The sequence below is a fragment of the Canis lupus genome, chromosome 16 (assembly GCF_003254725.2).
Source record: "Canis lupus dingo isolate Sandy chromosome 16, ASM325472v2, whole genome shotgun sequence".
Classification (NCBI taxonomy): domain Eukaryota; kingdom Metazoa; phylum Chordata; class Mammalia; order Carnivora; family Canidae; genus Canis; species Canis lupus.
This window is the reverse complement of record NC_064258.1, coordinates 24,348,735-24,375,233: the sequence shown is the minus strand read 5'-3', so window position 1 is coordinate 24,375,233 and position 26,499 is coordinate 24,348,735. Positions and strand designations below refer to the sequence as shown.

Below are 26,499 nucleotides of genomic sequence, written 5' to 3'. Positions count from 1 at the left end.
CAAAAGCACCGGCACAGTATTTTCTGCTCCTGGCATAACATGCGGTCAGCAAATGTTTGTTCCATTCTCATGTCCTTCCCCACTCTGTATTTGGATTAATAGCATCCCTTTTGAAAGACCTGTCATCCTGATTTGGGATCTGGTAAACCAGGTTGGTGGTTGCCTTGTGACATTCCTTTCCTAGAAACAGTTACCCTTCAGACCTATTCCTGTGTCATTCATCTTCTGGAAGCAGTCACATCCCCTAGTGTTGTGGTTGTGGCAGAGGTTGTTGATAAGCTTGTATTATACTTCTCCTTCCCATTTCTGATTTGTGTACAGGATTTATCAAGTTTATTTCTTTTGCAAGATCTCACCACTGAGCGGGAGTTCAAAAGCTTTTCTTGGAGCACATCTAAGCTAGCTCTTTTGTATTCTGAAACATTTCCTGAGCATATTTTGTTCCAGTTTGTTCCAAGTGCCAGCCCTGTTTCCTTTGTTGGAGTTGCCACTGCTGTTCTCTGCCAGGTTGGCTTCAGATAAGTGTCAGAGCCACACCCTTGACCACTGGGTCCAGAAGTCAGTGCCTTCTCTTCTGGATTAAACCTGTTTTAACGTAACCTGTTTAACGTAACAGAGATGCCCACTCAGAGCAGCATCAAGATAATAGAGAAGATTTTTCCAGTGAACTTTAAATTGATTAGGAAGATACTACAGCATAAATATGAGAAAATAAGCCGTTGCCTGGTGAGCACATGCCAGGACAGACCTATTAGGCATTATTCTCTTATGCTGGTAAGAGATCCAGAGACAGGTACAGAGGCAGCTGGAAATGATCTGAATTTCCACATAACCCTAAAATAGCTCAAGGAAGTTACACCTAAGTGGACTCTATTTAAGTAGTCTTGCTCGTTATCCTTTGGAAAACATTGCAGTGTGTTTCCTCCTGAGCTGAGCACTCAAGGTTGAAGGACAGATGGACACTCTGGAGGCCCGTGATTCCCCTGCCTGAGGGGGACCTGCCTGTGTGTGCCCTGCCCAGCTGGGTGGTCTGGTTGTGTGATCTCTGTGACCGCCTTAGGTCTTAAGTCTCAGTTGATCTTCCTTGACTCGCTGGATGGCCAATTTACTGCGGGAACTGACCATCTTGTCCTTGGAACCTTCAGGAACCCCGCTTCCCGGTTTCATCGGTGCCTCATTCTCCAAGTCACCATCTGTGTCTGTTGTGGCCATGCCTCGTAGGCAGCCATGCTTCAGCATTAAAAGGCAGAGAGAGGTTCAAAGGGAATACAGGGCTTTAGGGAAGAGAACTTCATTCAACTTGGCCTTTCTATTTAGTGTTTCTAATTGTGGACTTAGAACATAACAGGATTACCCTATCTCAGCAATTCAGATCATTGGTATATAAAGTATGTTGGAAAGCATAAATGAACTACTAATAATAAAAGAGAAGACAACTGGCTTTCATTTCTGGCTTCTCCAAGTTCCCAGCTCTGTCACCCTGGGCAAGGACCTTTTGGTCTATTTGTCTTTTCATTTCTTCTCTATGGGAAACTGTGGTAACTCTCTGGGGCTATATGTCCTCAACTTTATCTTATTTATTTATTTTTTTAAAAGATTTTATTTATTTATTCATGAGAGACAGAGAGAAAGGCAGAGACACAGGCAGAGGGAGAAGCAGGCTCCATACAGGGAGCCCAATGTGGGACTAGATCTTGGGTCTCCAGGATCAGGCCCTGGGCTGATGGCGGTGCTAAACCGCTGAGCCACCTGGGCTGCCCTGTCCTCAACTTTAAAATGAAGGGTTTGGGCTAGGCGGCCTCTAAGGTCCCTTCTAACTCGATATTCCATTTTCATCATCTAGGGGGCTGGCTGTCAGAATGGGCGCCCCAGAACGTCTTTGACGCCCTCTCCACTGTCCCAGCCTGACTGCATACCCAGTGTCTCCTGCCTCTCCCCTAATGCATCATCTTCCCCTAGAGTTTTGTCTATGTGCTTTTTCTTCATTCCTGCTCCGTCCCCGTTGCCCCTCTCTGTGCCTGGACTGACCACCCACTGCTTTCCAGTATTCTCTTTGCCAGGCTATTCTCACAACCTCCTTATCAGCCATATTCTCTCCAGAGTCTGTGTATTCAACCCTGAGCTCTCTCCTCAACTCCATTACCCGTGTCTGTATACTTCTCCCAAAGCCATTACCAAGTCCTAGACTTCTTCCTTAAGCCAGATCCCTTCCTGGCATCCCTTTCTTGTGTCACCAGCCCATTTTCCCATCAGTCACCCAGACACGAATCTTGTCTCTAGAACTCGCCCTCTTCCTGCTCTATATACCCTTTCATTTCAAGGCTCCAGATCCTTTCGGCCCTCCTTCGAGTCACATATCCCATTTCTCCTCTCTATTCCCTGTGCTTGACAGTGGGGACAGATTTCTGGTGTGAGGGGCCACTGGCCAGACCCTGCAGTAAGTGAAGAAAACGCCTTGCCTCAGTGGCACATTTTCCACAATACCTAGGAAATACAAGACACTTTATCAGTACTTGTTGAACAAACAAGAATGGTTTTGCAGTTTTCTCTCAGCACTTGGTATGGCTGCCTTTCTACCTTGCTGATTAATCACAGGGGCTATTTTAGCCGGGAACCCCCCAGCTGGATTCAGTCTTTCTCCACGTGTTCACACTTGGCCTTCTAATTTGTTGTGCTTGGAAGGTCCAGTGAAGGTGGAGTGACTGGCACACAGTAGTGTTAAATGTTAAAAAACAAATTTTAACTGAGTAAATTGTAAAGATCTTAGTGGCTTTATTCAGTGATTCATGAATTGGGCAGCATCCGATCTAGCAAATAGAAAGGAGCTCTGAAGAGCTGTACATAATGAAAGACTTTGACAGGCAGAAGGGACCAGGACAAGGAAGTCACTAGCAAAGAGAGGATTGTTTCAGGTAAGGTCACCTTTCTTTTGAGGATGGCAGGGGTCCCATCAGGCAGATTACCTCATTAGTGCAGACCAGGTAATACCACACTGAATAAGATTACATTTTGGGAGAGGCTGAATCTACAGTTAGGTTAGGTATTAAGTCTCAGTTTGGTGATGTGGGCTTAGCACAAGTGACTCCATTTTTGGCCTGTCATCTCTTAACAGTCCTTCCCTTTTGATCAGACTTAACTGAGATATGATCAAAATTATATATTTGTATGATTTCAAAATCATTATAGTGGTATTAGCATCACCCCCAGCTATGGCTCTGAAGTTCTTATAGTTTCTGCTGTTGCTCTGTGGTTATTCATAGACCATGACTTTGCCGAATCTCTGTAGTATTTATTCACTGGTCATGACTTCAGGTTCACTGTTTTAGTCAGTAACTCTCTTCATTTTTCAACATTCCAGTCTTGGGGAGATCATTTGATGGTTAGTAGCCATGAACTGGCATTTAAAACTTTTTAAGGAAATACAGTGTACCAGAGAGATTACTATGATTATTATATGCAGGGTAACTCGTGATGTCTAGAGGGTACTTCAAAGCCATGGTCCCCAAGACCCAAACCAATAAAAATCAAACAAAGAGAGACTGTGTTGAGTCCGTTTGTTAAGCCAGATGGCTTAGTTCAGTGATTTTATGTAGCTGAGTTTTACCTTCTCCAGAAGTGTTAATCCAGGGGCAGTAAGCAGTGTTGGCCAGAGCACAGACACCTTGCTCAGTTTCCAGATAATTGAGGACTGTCCTTTTATGAAGTACTTTGTTAGAGTCTAAGGATTTTTTTTTTTTTTTTTTGAGTCTAAGGATTTTTATTGGGCAGCTATTGCTCTAAGAGTTGTGAGGTTCTTGATCATTTGTACTCCCAACTGGTAAAGCAAGGATCTGCCAGAGGGAGCTAATTTTGAATGCCTCCTGGTAATTCCCATTTGAGTCCTAGCACAGGACTGGAATGGAGGCCAGCAAAATCTAAGGGTTGGTAGACCATGCAGGTGGTTTTTATTCTGGTTACCCTTCTCTTGTGTCCCTTTCTTTATGTACAGCCTGACCTCAAGGTTCCCTGGGTTTAGGATTGTTAACCAGGGACTGGGAAATGGACCCTCAGGGTTAGGGTGTCTGACACTGTAGAGAGGGGGCCAAGTTTATTCTAGAGAAACTGACACATTGGAAATCAGAGGTGTGTAAGAGGCAGAACTATAGAACTACTGGCATTGTGGCATACCCAACGGTTGTTTGCAGGTTGGATTACCCCCCTTAGCAAAGGCCTGCGAGATACAGGTGATGGTGTTATCTTTCCAGGCCAGTGCCAGAATAAAGGACAGAGAAGGAGGAAGAAAGGATCTCGTGTTAAAAGTATGAAGTCTTGATCTGGTGGCTTAGGTGGAAGTAGTCTACGTTGGTGTTAGCTATTTCTTCCTAGTCAATTTGATTTTGAGGTCTTCAGCTGGTGTGTAGTTCCCAAAGTCTGAAGGAGCCCTTTTTAATTGGTAGACGTCAACCTACATCCCTGAAGTCTGGCTACCATCTAGTGGGTGAGGTAGTGGCGTTGTCCTTTCCAAGGAGATTCAAGGGCAATTAATCTTTGTCTTTATTGATTCCAAATCAGAAGGGTGGGAGAAAATTAGAAACATTAGTTTGGAGAGTCATAGCCAGATATTTGAAGAAACTATCAGGATCCAATCTAGTTTATAGGTCTATAACAAAACCTCAAAGAAAATTAACAGTACTGGAATCTAATATCTACAAAAGTGCAATTTTTCTCTCTACAGTTACCCCTATTTTTTAAGTTAAAGATAATTACAGTAAAACTGAATTGTTTGCATTGAACTTGGCCTGTTTACTTAACAGAAATGCAGCAGGAATAATGATTAGCCATGTAAGCTCCTTTTAAGACTGCTTTGTGGAACCTGTCGTAAGGAATCAGATTGCCTTATAAGCCTCTGAGGCCAGGAGGCCACGCCAAGGATTTACCATCAGATTTTACCTGCAATACCAATAATTTGGGTGAATTTCTCTCTTCTCAAGGTTCCCCTAAATATCCTGAGGTGTCTGGGCCTGCCAGGAAGTGACCTTTCTTATTCATCTGGTAAGGCTGCTAGGACCCTCTTATAAGCAAAGTACCAAATGAGTTTTTTTCCTAGCAGTTTCTTAAACTGTCTGGTCATATCTGAGTCTATACACATCTCTCATAAATGTGACATTTCAGTCAAGTCCTTGGTGATATAGCCCACATTTCTAATTGTGTCCTGTTACAAGAAGAAGAGAGTCTTATTGAACTTACACAAATACCTAACTATATTACCTTGAAAAGAATACTCAAGGGTTTCTGGTTTCTAGAGGGATCAGATAGGGAGAAAAAGGAAATGCTTCACCCATACCTTTGTTACAAAGGTATGCTTTGTCAAATAGCTGTAAGTCCTAGGTAGCTTAAAAAGTTTCCTTAAATCTGGAAAGGAAAAACAAAACATGGAGGAACCAGCAGTGTTTCAAACAAAAGATCATAATCATCCTTCTTGGGTTATTCAGTCCCATTTAATTATATTTGTTCTGCTTTAATCCACTTCTTCCATTATTTCTGGAAATTCTTACTAAGGACAGTTTTATGATGATCTTAAAGTTATCAGAATCCTGTACTTGCCCAAGTTCTTTCCAAAGTCCAAGCCCATTCTTGAAGGTGGAACATGTGCAGAAACACTTTCTAAAGAGCATCAGAGTAGAATAGTAACTCTCTGCAAGTGACAAAGACTTAAAAATACCTACTGTTAAAGAACTGATGAGAGTTCATTTGATAAGGAAATTCAGTGATTTCTGTGATAACATTTTAGGATAATAACTGGAATTGTTACTGGTAATATTCTTCTAAGACATGAAGATTTCCAGGAATTTCATAGTTTCTGGAACACTTACAAAGCTAGACAAATGCAGTATAAGGAAAGCTTAATATTACTCCTTATTTGACAGTGCTTTCCATATAATTTAACATAGCAAATAAGTCCAGTTAGTTTTACATATTCTTTGTATAGAGAAAATAAATCTTGAGATGTTCCAGGAGCCCTCTGCAAAATACCAGGTAGTTCAGGATCAGAAAGACTTCATTTAGACCAATAGTCCAAGAAAACTTTGTCATTTTAACAGAGAGAAAACCAAATTCTAATTTTGCACCAGTTTCTTTTTGATATTAAAATTTTTTTATTCAAATAAATTTATTTTAATCTTAGCTAACCTGACCATACATGAAATTCCTTGCCCAAAGATTCCTTTTTTAAAAACCTACATCTTTTTTTACATTCACATTTTGTCCTGTGTTTTTCCTCTTTCCTATTCTGAAATAACTAGCTTCACGTTGGGACAAAATGTCTTTTCCTTCAACAAAAATGCCTCTCCATTCCTCATACCTTCTCTTCCAAAAGCACACACCCTGCTTTCCTTGGGTACAGAGATGTTTCTCTTATTATTTCCAGTAGCTTTGATTACATATTATTTAGAATTTTTAACCTTTAGAAACCTTAGTTTCTAGTGAAAACTAAAACTTAAGCACTTTAACAGGCTGTAAACTGCCTGTTGCACCAATATTTGTTATGTTGGCAAATTGTATGAATATATTTAATAATTTTTACAAGCATACGTTTCTGTTTAGACTACCAAGGAAAGCTCCATGAGACATCAGACAAAGTCAGCCATCATCCTGTTATTTTTCCTGTTGATGATATAAGATAGATATCATATGAATATATGACAATTTATATTATGATAATATGAGGTTATTTGATTAGTAAACATGTAGAATAAATGTATGTCTGCATTAAATTCAGTACTGACAATGCTGAAGACATGTCTATTTTAATTAAACCAAGAAACTTAAATTAACTTTAACACCAAGTATTTTCCTAGAACATGTGAACCTGAAAGGCATTTGAGGTTAGTTTCTCTTATAGTTCTGAGAATTTTAGGAATACTTACATCATATAAATGTTTGTTTGTTTTTAAGCCAATTAAATAGAGCTCTTTTGCATATTAATTTTGGCAGTACCATTCAGAGGAAGAAAATCCTACACATCTACAACACACATATGTATAGACAAATGTAATTTTGTAGACATATGCAAACAGAGACCTTATGGCTTTCACTTTAAAATTTTAGCAGTAAGATGAGTATGACAATGCAAAACTCCTTAGTTTATAAAGGATCATTTGGATCCAAGTCAGGCTTCTGGGAGATGAAATAAGGTTATCTAGATGTCTAAAGCTTTTTCTACCAATATTTGTATGAAAGACACTTAAGATTTGTAGCTGTCCTTAAAAGTAATTGTATGGAAGCTGTGGATCAGATTTGGGATAAGGGAGCTTCTGTAGCAATTTTTATTTGTAAAAAACCTCCCCCGATTTTTTTTCTTCAGTCCTAGGAATTGGGGATGGTCTAGATAAGAGTTCTTAGGTAAAGCATTTACCTCTCAAAGGCACAGGGAAAGAACTTAAGTTCCTCTAAGAAGTACTTTTGTTCCCTAGGGTCAGAATTTTCACAATCCTTACAAGCCTTTTGAGAAAAGTAGGAGAGGTTTAGAGATTGGTAAAAAGGACAGGTGGACTTTAAATTGTTTCTGGAGCTGCATTTCTGGTTTTGCAAAGACTCGTAAGATAAGGACAATTGGTTTTAATATCTCAAGGAATTGGGCTGTAACTTAAATGATACCATAGGCTGGCCCACTCATTTAAGCCACATTATCTGCAGTTTGCTTTTTTTTAACATCAGGGAGAAGATTTCCAACTAAAATAAAAAAGATTGAGGTTCTGTATTTAGAGCTGTTTGTCTTTGCAGTGTTTTAGTAAATCCCTCCACAAAGGCTTCAGAAGTTTTTTTCTTTTCCTCTGGATATGTAGTTTTATTTTAGCTTAGGGGAGAAGCAATTCCTGTCAGGCTCTGATTATCAGCTTCCAATTTGGCCAACTTCTGACCAGTGTTATTTTTAAAAAGTCCTTTCGGGGGCTCCTGGCCAGCTCAGTTGGTAGAGTGTGGGATTCTTGATCTCAGGGTTGTCAGTTAAAGCCCCATGTTGGGTGTAGATATTACTTTAAAAAAATCCTTTCAAATATTTTGTCAAATTTGAGCTGGGACAAACAGTAAATATTCCTGGTAGTCTTGAACGATCCTTTGGACTCAAGAGGCCTTCCCAGGAAGGATGCAAAAGACATTTTCTTTTCCTCTCTCTACTGCTTACTCTAGAGAGGTATCAGAAAGATATCTGACTCTAGTATGAAGTCTCAGCTTAGCTGGCTTCTGCCAATCTTTAAGAATCCCATCTGTAGGGATCCCTGTGTGGCGTAGCAGTTTAGCGCCTGCCTTTGGCCCAGGGCATGATCCTGGAGACCCGGGATCGAGTCCCACATCGGGCTCCCGGTGCATGGAGCCTGCTTCTCCCTCTGCCTATATCTCTGCCTCTCTCTCTCTCTCTGTGTGACTATCATAAATAAATAAAAATTTAAAGAAAAAAAGAATCCCATCTGTAGACTCTGAGTGGGGTTTAAAGTAGAGAGTGTAGCTCCAGTGTCTACCAGAATTTGGTAAGGGTTTTTAATTAGTTCTTATTTCAGGTTCCACTTAGCTATTTAAGAGAATAGCATAGCACTTTAACCAGAAAATCCCTCAGCCTCTCACCAGTAGGGGCCCTCCTTCTGAGGCAGATATGGGGGCATTCAAGTTGATGTTGAAGAATGTGAACTAAACCTTTGAGAAAACCTTTTTTCTGTTGTCCCTGTTGATTGCAAATGAAACATTGATTTCCTGGCCAGTTTTTTTTTTTTTTTTTAAGATTTTATTTATTTATTCATGAGAGGCAGAGACAGAGGCAGAGAAGCAGGCTTCCCACAGGGAGCCTAATGCGGGACTCAATCTCAGGACCCCAGGATCACTCCCTGAGCCAAAGGCAGCCATTCAACCACTGAGCCACCCACATGCCCCTCTTACCAGTTTTTTGATGATGCAGCCCTGGGAGGGTGCAATACAGAAGACCTAGGTGTTGTTTTGTTTTGTTTTGCTTTTTTGTTTGTTTATTAAGAGAGAGGGAGTGTGTGAGCAGGGGGAGGGACAGAGGTAGAGGGCAAGAGAATCCCAAGCAGCTCCACACTCAGCACAGAGCCTGGCACAGAGTTCATCCCACAACCCTCAGATCATGACCCAAGCCAAAATCGAGGGTTGGACACTCAACCAACTGAGCCATCCAAATACCCCCAGGTGGTGTTTAGACACCTCTTGTGTCTAATGTTTCATTAGCTTATTTGCAGTGAAACTTTCAATGAAACTATTTTGGAATCTTGAAGCCTTTTTGGAAGCTTTTATGCATCAAGTAAAATAGGTATCTTGTTCTATTTGTTTGATTTGGGAATCCTTGCTTTTAAGTGTACTTCTTAAAAAAAGGATCTGGTTCAATTGGAATGTTCCCCATATTGGCCTTTGTAATTCTAGGTTGTCTTTGGTAAGATCTTGCCATTTTCGTAGATATTTATAGCTTCCCAAACCATAGTCCTTAGTCATTAAATAAGCAGATTGCTGGAAGGTGGCGCACTGAACTCTGGAATTTAAGGGTTATTTTTAAATTTTTATTTATTTTATTAATTTTTTTTTTTTTTAAGCTAAGGCTTTGATTCTCTTGGAGCCAACCTAGTACCTAAGGGGAATGCACTGCTGGCTTGGTGATTATAAGGTGTTTTACAGGGTACTTCATCACATGGAAATTTTCTTGAGGTTGCAGGTGCCCTAGTGTCAATCTAGCTCATTCTGTAACCAATTTATTCTTAAATTGGGAGACTAGCTTAAGACCCAGGAGTCTCAAGAGTTAGGTAGAATGCATTCTGATTGCTTTTAAATGCTCAGTTGTGCCCACTGGTTTTGTGGATTTGGGCTTCTGAGGTTAACAGTAGCCTTCATCTACACAAATCACATCAGACCCAGTCTGAGCCTGGTCGGTAACCACCACCGATTCCTAACATGGACCTGGGGCTGGGGCAAGGACTAAAGCAGCAGACTCCAAGGAATGGGCCCTGTGGGCTGGGATCCTAAACAAATGAGGAACTGTGAACTGAGCCACCAGCAGCTCCCAAGGTGGAATCTGAGGATTGAGCTGGGGATTTCAATCAGATGGGGAACTGTAGAAAGCCGGTTAGATGGGGAGCCATCTAACTGCCAATTAGTACAGAGAGCGGAGCTGAGCACTGAGAGGAACTTACCAATGGCCCGTGGAGAACAGCAAGAAGGAGAGCTCAAAGGGGTCATGGGTGCCATACCTGTATTTTTGTTTCCCCATGTTATCGGAAGTTTCCTTCGGATTCCACAGTTGTCACTATATATGTTGAAAGACAAAATTCAACTGAGTAAATTGTAAAGTTCTTGTTGGCTTTATTCAGCAATTCATGAACTGGGTGGTAGCATCCCATCTAGCAAATAGAAAGGAGCTCCAGGGAGGTGTACAGAGTGAAAGGCTTTTACCGTCAGAAGGGGGAGGGGCAAGGAAGTCACTAGCAGAGAGAGGATTATTTCAGGCAAGGTCACCTTCCTTTGGGGGATGGTAGGGGTCTCTCAGGCAGACCACCTCATTAGTGCTGACCAGGTAGTTCCAGACTGACTAGTTAAGATTACATTCCCAGGACAGGCTAGAAATACAGTTAGGCTAGGTATTGAGTCCCTGTTGGTGATGTGACCTTAGTGCAAGGGATGCCATTTTGGACCTGTTTCGTTTTTAACATAGTCAGTTTTTATCAAGTGAACAAACATCCTGTTGTACTTCTTAGTCATTGGTGACTTAAGTCAGTTGATGACTGTCTTTCCTTTCTCCTCTAATCTCCATGTCCATTTATCTTTCCATTTCTTTTCCATGAAATGTATCAGACAAGAATGTTCTTCAAGGACTTTAGTAAATACCTTTAAATTTGGGGTATAGTCGGTAGGGATTCATGGATATAACTCTTAACTGCTTTTCTACATGGAAATATAGCTGGTTCTGGCGGCTCTCTGATTTGTGGTTTGTAATCTGAAAAAAATATACAAGAGCTGTGATTTGAAATTCTGGTTCATTAGTAAGAACTCTTGAGTTATATCTTTTATGTCTCCTCATGAGCTAAGGGAGAGCTGGGGTAACTACCTGGATGCCAATCTGACAAGGCTAACTGAGGAGACTGTTCTCCTGTGGCGAGCCCTTAACCTGGACCCACTCTGTGGTATCCAGTCTAGGAAATGCCACTGTGTAGCTTAAAAATTCACACTGAGTAGGTGCTTCTCACAATGCTTTTCTAGAACTAGAATGTGAGAAATTTTTTAGTCTTTCTGCTTTGTGTTGTGGTTTTCCATTTTTATACACAGTCACTCTCACTAAGGGTTTGGATTTTTAATAAACTTCAGGTGCAAAAGTATTTTTCTTCATCTCAAATTCTCATTTTCCATCCAATTAAATTAGGTTCTCTCATCTCAGGACAAGTTTGACTCATTTTGTGATACTGCTCCTCAGGTTCTATTTGTAAAATGGAACACAGTCAGGCTGTGCCTCCTACAGACTGATGCTGTAAGGGGAGCTGTTTCAGTTGTTGCCAATCGAAATTTCAACTATCTTACTCAGTCCCGCAAACTACATAGAACAATGCCTGAAGAATTCCTTAATTCTAGAAGTAATATGAAGTTGACAAAAGTATTTGAGAACAAATGCCCTGAGATGAGGGTTAAAGTTTATTATGCACAGTTGCTTAAATGTAAATAGACAGCTATTAATAGAAATCAGTGGATTAGTAACCAGCTTGCATCCCTCCTCACTAAAGATCAGATGACAATTCCTGATCAGCTTGGTGTAGAGAATAGTGCTTTCAGGCTGGTCTGAATGCTCTTCTCCATCACCAGCAGCGGGGCTTCTTGGGATATCTCACCGGCTTGGGGCCCATGCTATATGAAGTGAGATGTGCATATCTGACTTCAGAGGAGTTATCTTAGCCTGGGCGTATGTACTTGCTTAAAACACAGTGAGTATCAACTTTCACATATTCTGCTTTTGAGCAGACCATGCTTTTTTTTCTTTTTTTCTTTTTTCTTTTTTAAATAGCTCATACCCTGACACTCTTGTCATGCACCAGAATGGGCCTTTATGAGGCAGTCAGTGTGCACACATGTTGAGTTACTGTATGCAGGGCTCTCAGGCAGCCAGAGTTCTGGTTCAGCTGCACCATCCCTGCATGCAAGGCTTGTTTGTGTAGTTATTTGAATATTTGGCTGTACTTTGCCTTGATTCTTTTTTTTTTTAAGATTTTATTTATTCATTCATGAGAGACACACAGAGAGAGAGGCAGAGACACAGGCAGAGGAAGAAGCAGGCTCCATGCAGGGAGCCCAATGCGGGACTCCATCCCGGGACTCCAGGATCATGCCCTGGGCCGAAGGCAGGCACTAAACCACTGAACCACCCAGGGATCCCAATTCTTTCTTTCTTTCTTTTTTTTTTTAAGATTTTATTTATTTATAAGAGCATGAGGAAGGAGGAGAGAGGGAGAAGCAGACTCCTCACTGAGTAGTAGGGAGCCTGACACAGGACTTGATCCTGGGACCTTGAGATTATGAGCTGAGCTGAAGGCAGATGCTGAACTAACTGAGCCACCCAAATCCCCCTTTTGCCTTGATTCTTTAATAAAAATTAGTAAAACACAGGGGCACCTGAGTGGCTCATTCAGTAAAGTGTCCAGCTCTCGATTTTGGCTCAGAATCATGGAATGGAACCCAGTGTCTGGCTCCATGGTTAGCACAGAGTCTGCTTAAGAGTCTCTCCCTCTACCCCTATCCCCACCCCCCTTGCATTCTCTCTCTCTAAGAAAAAAAATTGGTAAAATAGATGAAAGTGCCACTCAGAAGTATCAGTCTTTTTTTTTTTTTTTTTTTTTTTAAGATTCTCTTTATTTATTTGAGAGAGAGAGAAAGTATACACAAGTGAGGGGGAAGTGCAGAGGGAGAGGGACAAGCAGACTCCCCACTGAGCAGGGACCCTGATGCAGGGGCTCCATCCCAGAGATCATGACCAGAGCCAAAGGCAGACACTTAACCAACTGAGCCACCCAGGTGCCCCCAGGAGTATCAGTCTTTAAGAGTTAATACAGTCAGGAACAGGAGAGGTTGGAACATTTTACAGTTTTTCACTTCATTTGGACATTTGTTGGACCTAAGCCAGTCCCCTGTATTCAGTTATGAAAGAAAAATAAGGAACAGTATAAAATACTGGAACCATATGGTCAAAGTCTGGGTGAAAAGGGCAGATGTAATTAGAGGTTTTGTGATTAATTTAATATTCTGAGATGGAACTCCCCTAGTAAGATGGAAGTCATTTGTTTATCTGGCTTTGACTTTCAGATATGTTTTGAGAAAACCTTCAGCATGAAGTCTATGCAATGTGTCCGACCCCTTTGTTTTTATGGATGGCCTTCTGCTCTGCAGAGCCGACAAGGAAGGCTGCCGGCATCTCTGGTTTGCCTGCGTTCTGTCTGGTGTGATGAGAATGAGAGAGAGAGAGAGAGAGTGTGTGTGTGTGTGTGTGTGTGTGGTGGGGATAGTGGCAGCACAGGGGAGTCTCCTTGTTGAACCTCTTAGTGTTGTCATTGCTTATTAAGATTCTTTTTTTAAAAAATCTTTATTTCTTTTAAGAGAGAGAGCACACAAGTAAGGAGAGGCAAAGGTTGAAGGAAACGGAGAATCCCAAGCAGGCTCCATTCCCAGAGCAGAGCCTGACATGGGGCTCGATCTCACGACCCCAAGATCATGACCTGAGCCAAAAATCAAGCCACCCAAGCACCCCATTGCTAATGATCTCTTTAAAACAAAGAAACCCAGATGCCTGGGTGGCTCGGTGTTTCAGCATCTGCTTTTGGCTTAGGTCGTGATCCCAGGGTCCTGGGATGGAGTTCCCCATTGGGCTCCCTGCATGGAGCCTGCTTCTCCCTCTCCCTAGGTCTCTGCCTTTCTCTGTGTCTCTCATGAACAAATAAAATCTTTTTTTAAAAAAATAATAAAGAAGCCCCATCTTTGACATTCTTCTGACTCATATTATCTGTATCTGAGTTATATTCTCTAGAAACTTAAATGATTTTGAAATCAATGCCTGTGATAATGTGGCTCTGTTATCATTTGTCCAGCTGTTCCCTAATTAAGGACTTAGAGTTCATTTCTAAGTATTTTACTCCAAGGTATGCAATAAGCATCCTTGTCTGTATGTTATGGAGCTTTTGACTTTATAAGTAGATTACTCGAGGTAGAAGTAACGGGTCAAATGATGTGTACATTTTAAGACTTAATAGATATCCTTCCCAAAAAGGCATAGCAAATTTTACTCCCTCCAGCCATGTAGAGAAATGCCTTTATTTCTCATCTAAAATTCTTGCTGGGGGGATCCCTGGGTGGCTCAGCGGTTTAGTGCCTGCCTTCGGCCCACGGCATGATCCTGGGGTCCCGGGATCAAGTCCCACATCAGTCTCTCTGAACGGAGCCTGCTTCTCCCTCTGCCTGTGTCTCTGGCTCTCTCTCTGTGTCTCTCATGAATAAATAAATAAAATATTTTAAAAAAATAAAATAAATAAAATAAAATTCTTGCTGGTTGAAGAGGTGGGAAAAGGCATTTCATTTTGCTCTAATTTGCACTTTGTGGACTACTCACGAGCTCGACAACTTGATGTAGAGTTGTTCGCCATTTGCATTTCTTGAGTCGATTACTCCCTTTTCTCCTGAGCTGCTTTCTTACTAATTTGAAAGAACTTTTTGTCCATTAAGCGTATTTACTTTTTGTCGTGTGTGTTGCAGATATTTCTTTCTCAGCCTTTTTGTCTTTTGACTTTGTGAATAGTGTCATGTTGCCATAAACTTTTAAAACTTTTAAATGTTATTTGTATGGCTCTTCTTTATGCTACCTACTTTCCTCACTTAATGCTAGTTTTTTTCCCCTCCCTAAATTGATCCCATGGTATTTTAGAGTTTCTGTTGTTAATGTGGATGGGATTTTTTTTTTTCTTTTTCTAGTTCAGCTGGATATAGCTGACATAGAGAAAAGCTGTTCATTTGAATATACTTGTTTTGTTTGCAGGTTGCTAAATTCTTTCTAGCTTTGAGTTTATTGAGTTTCTAAACATAGTCACATCATCTCCAAACAAAGATAATTTTATCACCTTCCAGTACCTACTCCATTTTTTTTTTCTTTTGCAGTACAACGAGCTCTGGGATTTCCGTTAAAGTTATTAAACCTCTTTTATGGGTGAAAATCACATCCAGTGTGGAGCCCAGCTGCATCAGGAGCTGTGTTGCTCTGTGCCATGGCCTTCCTGTATGGCATCCTCACATCTCTGCACAGCCAGGGTTGTGTAGGCTCCTTCCTTCCCAGCTGGATTCTGAGCTCTTTGAAGTTGGGCATCATGTCTGTTATGTCCCTCCCGGAGCTTGGCAGAGAAGCAGGCACCTAATAAATATGTTGGGACTATCAAGTGCAGGGACAGAGCCCCTCGTCTCTTCTTCCTTGCAGCTGGCTCTGACATCTCTCACCCTGTGGAGTTTAGACTTTGGAGCCTCTGCACCAGTGACGTTCTCCCTTCTCAGACTTTATCAGCATCACCTGGAGAGCTTGTTAAAACACAGATTGTGGGGTCACTGCTAACGTTGCAGATTTAGCAGGTCTGGATCCCAGAATTTTGCATTTTTTACCAGCTTAGATGCTGCTGGTCCGGGCAATACTGTTTGAGAACCACTGCGCTAGGCTAATTGGTGACTTTGTGGATGGAAGGCTAAGAATTTGTTGTGTGAAAAAGCCAGATTCTTGTGGTGATCCAAATTCTCCAGTAACCAGGTCCCCCTTCACTTCATCCCAGGAGCTTCTGCCCCAGGCCCTGTCCCTCCATGTGAGTCTGTGCACTGAAAGAGTGTGTGTTAGGGGACACACAGTATTCCTCTTTCACAGGATGGGAGATTTTGAAATGAAATCTACTTTTTTAGGTTTAATGAAAATTGACTCCCCTTTCCACCCTCTCAGCCTCTGCACTTAGATACCTTCATGAAAACAGAATCATACATCGGGATCTAAAGCCAGAAAACATCGTCCTTCAGCAAGGAGAGCAAAGAGTGAGTGACCTTCCTGGAAAAGTCCTCAGGGGACTGCCTCAGGGAGCTGCTCTGGTAGAAAAAGAACACCCTTTATATCTTTGTTTATAATTGCATTTCCTTGACTTTGTATTTGCTTTGATTCTCTGGGAACACTTTTTGATTTGAAATGGAGTTCAGCAAAAAGCTCTTGCTTGCAGATGGAGGCAAGTCTGAATGGATCACATTGTTAATTGCCCAAGTTGCAGGAATCTGATAAGGCAAATAATGTTTCTCTTCCCACCTCCGCCCCAGCCTTTGGGACCAGTACCTCTTAGAAATAGACTTTCTGTTTCCTGTGTGTTTGAGAGCACAATGTTTGATGCTAACCTGGAATTACTTGCATTGGATGTGACACAGAGGAGGCATTTGGAGCTGGCACCTGCCCATAGAGCCTGACCCAGCCTTCAGTCTCCACAGAGCTCTTTGGGACCCTCCTCAGGGGCCCTCCTGCTTGGGTGTGGGGGTTATCTCCCCACACAGCACCACACCTTGGCACTGTGCCTTTTCACAGCCTTGCTTTGTTTGGCTGGGGGTGACAAGCAAGGGGTCTGCTGAGTGGAATATAGTAATATAGTAATCCAACTCAGTCCATCAACATTTTTGGGCCTGACCCGTGACTATTCATAGGGCTCACCTTTGTTTCGGTTCATACTCATTCTTGCCAGTGTTCTAAGATTTGAGAACTAAGGGTATTTCCTGAGAAGGTCTTTAACCTCATAAAGTTCAGATTTAGCAGTCTTGAGGGCTGGGGCATAGTCCATTCATATTGACCTTCCACTAGTGATTAGTTGCAGAGCCAAGGAGAACATGTATCTTTTTTTCAGCCTTTTTACTGTGCGTGTTTTCTCTTGCCTTATATCTGCCATATTGAAGGGAGCCTTCTTTGGTGGTTCTTAGGAACTCAGGATCTAATACTACTGGGGAATTCAGAAATATCCTCTGCTCTTGTCAGCAATCAGTTCTTATAAGAAGACAGTGTATTTTCATAATCCTCCAATTTCTCCTCTTTTTTTTTTCCAGTTAATACACAAAATTATTGACCTAGGATATGCCAAGGAACTGGATCAGGGCAGTCTTTGTACTTCTTTTGTGGGGACCCTGCAATACCTGGTAAGAAATGAGATGTAGATTTATGTGTTTGTTTATCAGCTTCTCTCTGATGGCTGAACTTGAGCGGCTCCTCTCTGTCCTTGCCTTCTAGCATCTAAATCTTGCCAGCTCTTTAGACGGTTCCCAAATATATAGGAATTGTTGTATGACAGAGATATAATCTGTTCAAGTCAGCACTTTTTTTTTTAATTTGAGAGAGGATGAGAGAGAGTGTGTGCTCGAGTGGAGAGGGGCAGAAGGAGAGGGGGAAGCAGACTCCCTGCTGAGCAGGGAGCCCCATAAGGGACTTGATCCCAGGACCCTGAGATCATGACCTGAGCCAAAGGCAGATGCTTAACTGACTGAGCCACCCAGGTGTGCCTCAAGTTAGCACTTTCTGCCAGTGGAGGCCCAATGGAAGGATATGGTTATCTTCTTTGATATCAGAAGGGCTTTGTTAGTATGTGCCCTTCTACACATCCCATAATGTCTTGGGTTTCAATATTTTATCTGAAAATAAAGAGTTTAAACTAGATCCATGCTGGTCCGTAGAAGCCACAGTTTCCATGTGGTGTCTTGGCCACCAAGAAGGAGCCAAGTTCCTATTTGTACATCATTTGGTCTAAATATTGGGGTTCTATTTTAGTCACTCATTCACTCAGTAAATACCGACTGAGTATTATAGTTTGTGTCTGTGTGCCAGGCACTGTGCTGGGAGTTGGCGATGCAATGGGAAAGAGACTGGCATTTCCTTGGTCTTTAGGAGCTTGGAGTTTGGTGAGAGAGCAGGCATTACCCCCCACACTTACACAGAAACTAAGAAACTACAATTGTGACAAGTGCTACAAAGGGAAAGGGTGGGGTGTTATAAAAATATGTATTAGGAGGACCTCACCTAGTCTGGGACTGGAAGGGGCTGGAGGCAGGGAAAAGAAGGGATTGAAGCAAAGGATGTAGTCCATGGAGGACCAGAAAGACACTGAAGGGTTTAAATTTGGAGAGGGATTGGTATTACCCCTTGAAAAGATGAGTCTTGATGCATTGTGGAGGATGAATTGCACTGAACAAGAGTAAATAGCGGGTAAGTAGTAAGGAGGCTGTTGTGATAGTAAGCTCAGAGCTGGTGGTAGCATTGAGGATGTAGAAAATAAGTCAAGAAATGCCTAGCAAACATTATATGGTCTCATTCATTTGGGGAATATAAAAAATAGTGAAAGGGAATAAAGGGGAAAGGAGAAAAAATGAGTAGGAAATACCAGAAAGGGAGACAGAACATGAGAGACTCCTAACTCTGGGAAACAAACAAGGGGTGGTGGAAAGGGAGGTGGGTGGGGGGTGGGGGTGACTGGGTGACGGGCACTGAGGGGGACACTTGATGGGATGAGCACTGGGTGTTATGCTATATGTTGGCAAATTGAACTCCAATAAAAAATAAAAAATAAATTAAAAAAAATAACAATTAAAATTAAAATTAAAAAAAAAAGAAATGCCTAGCAAGAGACTCCATAAGACTTGGTAATAGATTGCTTGTGGATGGTAACAACCAGTAAAATTTTGGTTGATCGAGGGGTCTGCAGTTTAATGAACAAACAAAAAAAGGTTGAAAGCCACTGGGCTAAATAAGCTTAAATGTTTTATCTAGTTCTTAAAAAATAAGAAGAAATTCTTTGATGTCTCTTTGAGTGCATTTATACTTCCTGCTTATCCTACCAACTAGGGTAACAGGCTCCATCGCTTTATGACCTGCTCTCTGGATAGAGGTCTCAGAGTGGTGACCCATGGGGGGCTGTGATTTAGGCCCCTGCCCTGTGTCCATATCATGTAATTACATAGGTCCTACTGAGTATACTCTGGGAGCCTCACGGGCTCAGCAGGAGTGATGTGAGGTGACCCCGTGCTCTGACCAGGATGCTCAGTGAAATCTTCACCTTTAAAAACTAAAGCTTCTGTCTATAACCAGATACAGAGATTGATCTGACCCTTCCCCAATTTTTCCTCGTGTTTGGCACTCCTTGACCCTTCCATAAGGGTCACACTTCTAGCCAGACAGTCCATGGTCCTGTCTCCCTGCCTGGGCTTGTGATGGTCCTTTCTGGAATGTCCCCTCGCAGACACTTATGTGAGGAGCCTTCTTCTGACCCAGGTTCTGTTCTGTGCTTCAAAGCTTTGCTTGGTTACTTCAGCTGTCTCTGCTTGGGGAGCAGTCCTGCATCTGGCTGATTGTAAATATCCCATCTCATTGTACGACCACATTCCTAAATCACATCAGTTTAAGAGACTTGGTCATCATTTAATGTGTGTGTACGCATTTGGTGTGTATAGCCTGGTGTCATTTTCCTTTGTTGTATGTAAGCTATCTTCCCACCTGGACACTGCACCCAAGAAAAGGGCATATGATGTTCTCTGGTCTACCCAAAACACCCCTAGGGGCCCTTGTATCAATATCAGGAGTGAATGAAGTGCCAAAAAATTCTAGACACCACCAGTTACACATGTGGTCACCTCCTCACCCTGGAATGGACATGCCAATGTGCTCTGGATGGAGTCAGGGGCATGTGGGGACATGATTAGAGGGGCAGGTTGCCCCCTCCTGTGGCAGCTCCTCAGAAGAGGAAGCAGCTCAGGTGTTTTCCCACCACACATTCTTACACAGGCCCCGGAACTCCTGGAGCAGCAGAAGTACACAGTGACCGTGGATTACTGGAGCTTTGGCACCTTGGCTTTTGAGTGCATCACGGGCTTCCGACCTTTTCTCCCTAACTGGCAGCCCGTGCAGTGGTGAGTGAGGGACGGGGGGCCTGTGGGTGGGGCGAGGAGCACCTCCTGAAGGGAGGACTGTGTCCCCCTGTCTTTGTCACATCCTTTACCTGTTCCCACCTCACCGGGCACTTCCAGCCTGGGCCCGAGGCATCGGTCATCTGTCTCCCATAGAGGATGTCATGTTAGGACCCAGCACATGGGCAGTCCAGACTCAAAAATCCTGGAAAAGTAGAGCAATTGTTAAAGTGTTAACATCTTTAAAAATAATGCCGTATAAATATTTGCCCTGTATTCAGTAGCAACATGCCAGTACATTTACAGACTGCTTTATACAACAGTGTACTTATACTGAAGATGCTGTGTATTAGTAAATAAATAAAGGACATGTATGCAAGACAAATGATAAGTATTTTCGTGGAAGTGTATTATTGACAAATTTTACCATTCCTAAATATAAATTTTTGTTTTAAAAGCATAAGAGGGATCCCTGGGTGGCACAGTGGTTTGGCGCCTGCCTTTGGCCCGGGGCGTGATCCTGGAGACCCGGGATCGAATCCCACGTCGGGCTCCCGGTGCATGGAGCCTGCTTCTCCCTCTGCCTGTGTCTCTGCCTCTCTGTCTCTCTCTGTCTCTCTCTGTGTGACTATCATGAATAAATAAATAAAATCTTTTTAAAAAAAAAAATAAATAAAAAATAAAAGCATAAGAAAGTGGCTTAAAATTTGAACCAATTTGCACACAAGAAAGTTACCAGAAAAAAGATTTATAAATAAAAAACTGAAGGATATACTTTTTAAAAAATTATATCTTTGCCTTTTTTTTAATTACAAAAATAAGTGTATAAGTGTTCATTGTATATGTGAAGGTAAATCATTACCAAAATGTGTAGTTTGAAAACTAACATTCCCCTAAATTAGGTTTCATTCAGAGTATTGAGAGGCCACACACTAATTTAAATGATGCAACTGTTATTCCAATTTTTTTTTTTTTAAAGATTTTATTTATTCATGATAGACATAGAGAGAGAGGGGCGGGGGCAGAGACACAGGCAGAGGGAGAAGCAGGCTCCATGCCGGGAGCCTGACGCGGGACTCGATCCCGGGACTCCAGAACCACGCCCTGGACCAAAGGCAGACGCTAAACCACCGACCCACCCAGGGATCCCCCAAATTTTGTTTTTATTTCCAGTTTTTGTTTTGTATTGTTTTGTTTTAGAGCAGTAATAAGTTCATATGGTTCAAGCTTCCAAAAGTGATAAAAGAGTATGCACTGAAAAGTCCCCTCTGGGCAGCCTCCCCACCACCTGGCTTCCTTCCCCATAGGTACCTGCTACTACTGGTTTTTGGTGTGCTTCCAAGGGTGTTTCATATGGGTACAAGAAAATTGGTCTGTACTTGTCTGTTGGTTCGTTTGTGTTTCACCTCTTTTTTACATCAATGATTAACATAATATGAACTGTCCTGCATGTGCTCACAAAACATTTTTACACCATGAGAATTTCTTTCACACAATCCAGAAAGAACCACTATGAACATTTTTGTGTGTCTCCAGGCTCTTCAGTATATGTTATACTTTTTACAAAAACACAAATTATTATACTCTCCTGTAACCTGCTTCTCAGTCTTGCTATTGAAAATCCTTTATGTTTTTCCATTATTTGTCATATCTGGTATGCAACTGAATGGCTATACTGAAATTTATTTAATTTATGCCCCGTTATTGGAAGCATAGGTGGTTTAGAATTTTTACTTCTTAAAATAACACCAAGAATAATGTTCTTATAGGGAAATCTTTATGGATCCATAATTATTTCCCTAGGACAATTCCTAGAAGTGGAATTAACTGATCAAAAATTATGTGCATCGTAAAGGTTTTTGATGTGTATTAAAATGCTCAACAGAAAGGTTGTATGAATAATGTTTTGACCAGGAACATACAAAGCTGCCTCTTTTACCATACCATTGCCAGCACTGGCTATTATATTTTTCTAAATATCTTTTTGGAAGTAATGAAAACAGTAACTTTTTCAAAGGACAGGTACTTAACTTACATCATTAATTATTTACTTATAAGATTTAGCCTTGGAAATCAACTCTAGAAGAGTGGTTTTTGTGATGGCAGTCCAGTTCAGTCAACATGTATAATGCAAAGAGAAATGAGGCCAGGTGACTGCTTTTCTGGAGTCTGGCAAAATGGCAAAGTATGCCCTCCTGTGGTGGTTTATTTTAAAACAAGCAGTACTTGAGCTGCGTAAGTTCTAGAATATTAAGGAATTGGCTCATTAATTTATAGTCACACCTTATTCTATAACCATCATAAAAATAACTTAAATATCTGTACATCAATATTTTTAACTAATCAAAGAATTGCTGCTTTTCTTCAGTTCAAATGTTGAGCTTTTTCATTATTTTTAACAAGATGAGTTAAAATCCATTCAAACTGGAAGAACAAGTGCTATTTGAAAATATATCCCTAATGTCCCAGCATCTGTATGGTAAGTCTGTTGTCTGCAGAATCAGCTTTTTAGAACTCCACTCCAGTGCTGGAAGGCCAGGTGACACTTCAGGCAGACTTGGACACCCAGTCAGGAGCTGTTTAGTGGACTAGTTTGTGAGAATTATCTGTCTCATTTGTCTTGTAATGCCTTAGACAACTTTTTAAAAATTTCACTCTCTCGTCTCAGATGGCAAGTGGATAGTAATTTCAGGACAGAGGCAGTTTGAGCTTCATAATTCTGTTGTAATGCTACTTTGAAATACTTTTCAGGACCTAACCAATAAACATTTATTTACTATGTCCTTTTATGTTTATAATTTTCCATTGATGGACTAATGACAAGCTTGCCCCTGCCTTACAGTAATCATAGTACCAGCCAGAGCTGTAAGCCGGTGGCCACTGCCATGTGCCAGTGCCTGTAGGCTTCCCACATGCTCCAGACAGGCCAGCTGACCCCTTGCCTATGAGAAGTGTTCAGGACTAAAGTATTTTTTTATTTGAATTTCCCAGGTGTTTTTGGGAAGGAAAGACTTGTACATTCAGACAGAGTAGAAAGAATGGTAGACTTTGGGTTTGAGTCCAGATCTGCCATTCTGTAGTTATAAGACCTTGGGCAAGTCAACTGATCTTCATGTCCTTACCACTGAATGGGGGACTAAAAACAGGGCCTACCACATGGGATTATTGTGGCAAAGAAGCCTGTGTTCGGTGTTGAAGTACTTGGTTATCTATGAAGCATAATTCAAATTTAAGGCATTTTCCTCATCACTGAAAAGCTTTGAAACTAGTTGCGTTTAACATTTTTTCCCCTTCAAATACTATTTCCGGTGCATCGGTGCATCAGTAAGTTCTCTAAATTGGGAAATGTGAATTCATTCACCACTAGAGTTAACATTTAGTCACCTACATTTAGAGGGAAGTGTGTTGCGTGTGCATGTGTTGCGCGTATATCCTATAAACGTGATACGTGTGCAGTGATCCTGGTTTGGAAGTTCTAATTGTATCCTCTGTCAAAACATGAATTTTGGGATCCCTGGGTGGCACAGCGGTTTGGCGCCTGCCTTTGGCCCAGGGTGTGATCCTGGAGACCCGGGATCGAATCCCATGTCGGGCTCCCGGTGCATGGAGCCTGCTTCTCTCTCTGCCTGTGTCTCTGCCTCTCTCTCTCTCTCTCTCTCTCTGTGTGACTATCATGAATAAATAAATAAAATCTTTAAAAAAAAAAAAAACATGAATTTTGTATTAGATAAAATGAAAAGTGGAGAAAATTATAAAGACAAGCTAAGGATGAGATTAGAAGTTGGCAGTACTGGCTGTGGTACTCTGGGCACAGGAGGGTTGATGCCTCCACTCCTTCAGGCGGTACAGACTGTTTTTCAGCTCTCAAAGAAATCATCCCAGCCAGATGCAGATGCATTGACTGCTACCCAAAGATAAAATTGCAACCCGGGGGTATCCTGTACAGTTGTAAAGTGATATGTTACAGATGTAAAGTACCTCTTGCCCAAGTGACTTGGGGGCTATAATCAAGGAGATGACATGTTTGCAGGCATTCCAAAGTCCGGCAGAAGAGTGAGATGGACATTGTCGTCAGTGAGGACTTGAATGGAGCGGTGAAGTTTTCAAGCTCCTTACCCTATCCCAATAATCTGAACAGGTAAGGCACAGTGGCACATATCCTCTACGTAGTTTTCTTCCTTTTTTAGAAATAGGTGTCTCCAGTAACATCGGAAAGCTTTTCAAGAGGTTATCAGGATAGCATCCTGTGACTTAAGGACTTGAGATGATCATCTCAGTCATAAACTTAGAATGGATTCCCACTCTTCACCCCATCTAGAAATGATCTCTTTTCTAAATTCACATAACAATTTATCTGTACCTCTTACCACCTTTAGTAGCTTCTAGTTTGTATTACATTTGGTTTTGCATAGGGTTTGTCTTCTAGTCAACCGTAAGCCTTTTCAGATTGTGTTTTTCTTCTCTTTGCACTCCTGTGTAGCCTCATACTGTGTCATAGTCAACAAATCTTTGTAGTTTGCACAGCATTGCAAACTAGTCTTAGAGCCAGAATGTGAACACTTAGATAGTAATATCAACATTGTATAGTAGTACAAAAGAAAGTGGCAAGGCAGTCACACACAGCCGAGTGGTGCAGATAATAATTACCATGAGTATTTAGAGGATGGGGAGAGCGGTAGCGTGTGGACTAGAACTGGAACGACTTTGGATGAGCTGGAACTTTCTGGAAAGATGTGCAGGACATGGATAGATGAAGAGGAAGGAAGGCTGAGGGGGAAGGAGTGAGGGGAGCAAAGGCATGTTCCAGGGGCAGTGCAAAGAGAGTTGGCCTTCGTGGGGGCTGAGAGTGCCTACATGAGGCAGACCTGTGCCCGGGAAGGAGTGTGAACTTTGTTGTGGGAACCATGAGTGGGTTTTGCGCTGCAGGGGTTCAGGAGGGAGGACATGGGATGGGTGTGGATTAAAATAAACCTGGCAGAATGGGGTCTAGCTTGGGGCAGGGGGCTCACCTGGAGGTAGGACACACCTGCGGCATATGAAGAGCTTCACATTTCACTCTCCTGCAGCCAGGTGATCATTGGTCTGTTGACCTATCTGTTGAGAAATCTGGGATTTCAGGGGGTATTTTAGCAGATCAGGTAAAAGGATAAGCACTCAAATCATTAGTCTGGCTGGAAATGTTCGCTTTCTCTCAGGGGGAAATTCATTTTCAATAATCATACTGGTTGCCACGGGTGTATGTGTAGCGGTGAGTGTGTGTGAGGTGCGTACCTTCCAGTTTTGTGTGGGAGGCCGCCTGAGGGCAGTGCAGTGGTCTCCTCCCACACCGTGCCCTCGTTCTTCTCAGCATCCTGGCACAGCGACTGGAGAAGTGGCTGCAGCTCATGTTGATGTGGCACCCACGGCAAAGGGGCACCGACCCTGTGTACGGGCCCAATGGTTGCTTCAAGGCCCTGGATGACATCTTAAACCTAAAGGTAAGTGCGGAGCTAGGTCAGCCCCGAGGCAGCAGTCAGGCCCCTGAGGGGCTGTGGCCAGGCTCAGGAGAAAGAAGAGCGCCTTATGAAGCAGGTCATGGGCCATCTGAGCCGTGGAGAGGGGGCTCCTATGAGTGCCTATCCCTGTGCTAACTGACTTCAGTTGTAAGGTCATAGCTGTGGACAAGCAGGAGTATTAAAGACCAGAACATAGGAACCCTCGTTCCTTTGCTCCCACTGGGACTCCTTTCCCCCAGCTAGCCTTGCCCCTTTCTTTGTGGGGCTGGAAAATGTTGCGAGCAGTAGACGACACAGGCAAAGAGTTGGGCTTCTCTGTAAAGATGGGTTTTTTTCCAATAACATCTGGGTTGTGTTGCAGCTGGTTCATATCTTGAACATGGTCACAGGCATCATTCACACCTATCCAGTGACTGAGGACGAGAGCCTGCAGAACTTGAAGGCCCGAATCCAGCATGACACAGGAATCCCCGAGAAGGACCAGGAGCTGCTGCAGGAAGCTGGGCTGGCACTGATCCCTGACAAGCCCGCCGCTCAGTGCATTTCAGACGGCAAGGTCAGCCCCTGCTCCTTACAGAATGCCTGGTGTTTAACTCTGACTTTGCCCCCAGGCTCTTCAGATTTCAGCTCTACTCTGTTGCATGGTACAGGTACCTCTCTGTTTTTTTTAGTTGGAATGTGAGATCCCCTGCATCGATCTAATACCTAATGGGATACACGAATCCTTCTACGGTTGACTTGTTACTTTCAGACCACTTAGATGCCTTTCTGTTGTTGCCTTCATTGCCAAAGCAATGCTTTGCTCCTCCGAGTCAGCCAGAGCTGTTTCCAGTGTACCTTTGCGTACAGAACCATGTGGACAGCTACAGCTATGCACCACCTGGTCCCTGTCCCAAGGAACCGATGAAGTTAACTTATGAGAACCAAGCATTGGTTAGGAAGGGAGATAGTGAACATCTGCATTGCACAGTAAAAATAATAGAGAATAGATAAAAAAGCTATTACTACTAGCAAGTAGTAAATAAGACACACATTTGGATGATAAGTATAAAGGGAACAC

General features: G+C 42.3%; 1 protein-coding gene across 5 annotated transcripts in view; it reads left to right on the top strand.

Moving 5' to 3' along the window:
• Positions 1–26,499, top strand: part of IKBKB (inhibitor of nuclear factor kappa B kinase subunit beta) — a 60,382-nt gene that overhangs the window by 21,074 nt on the left and 12,809 nt on the right. For all 5 annotated transcript variants that reach the window (XM_025441230.3, XM_035699884.2, XM_035699887.2 and 2 more), the window contains 6 exons: positions 15,971–16,059; positions 17,101–17,190; positions 19,823–19,947; positions 23,975–24,082; positions 25,292–25,421; positions 25,801–25,995. In XM_025441230.3, coding sequence (XP_025297015.1) covers positions 15,971–16,059; positions 17,101–17,190; positions 19,823–19,947; positions 23,975–24,082; positions 25,292–25,421; positions 25,801–25,995 — 737 coding nt within the window. The remainder of the gene's footprint in view (positions 1–15,970; positions 16,060–17,100; positions 17,191–19,822; positions 19,948–23,974; positions 24,083–25,291; positions 25,422–25,800; positions 25,996–26,499) is intronic.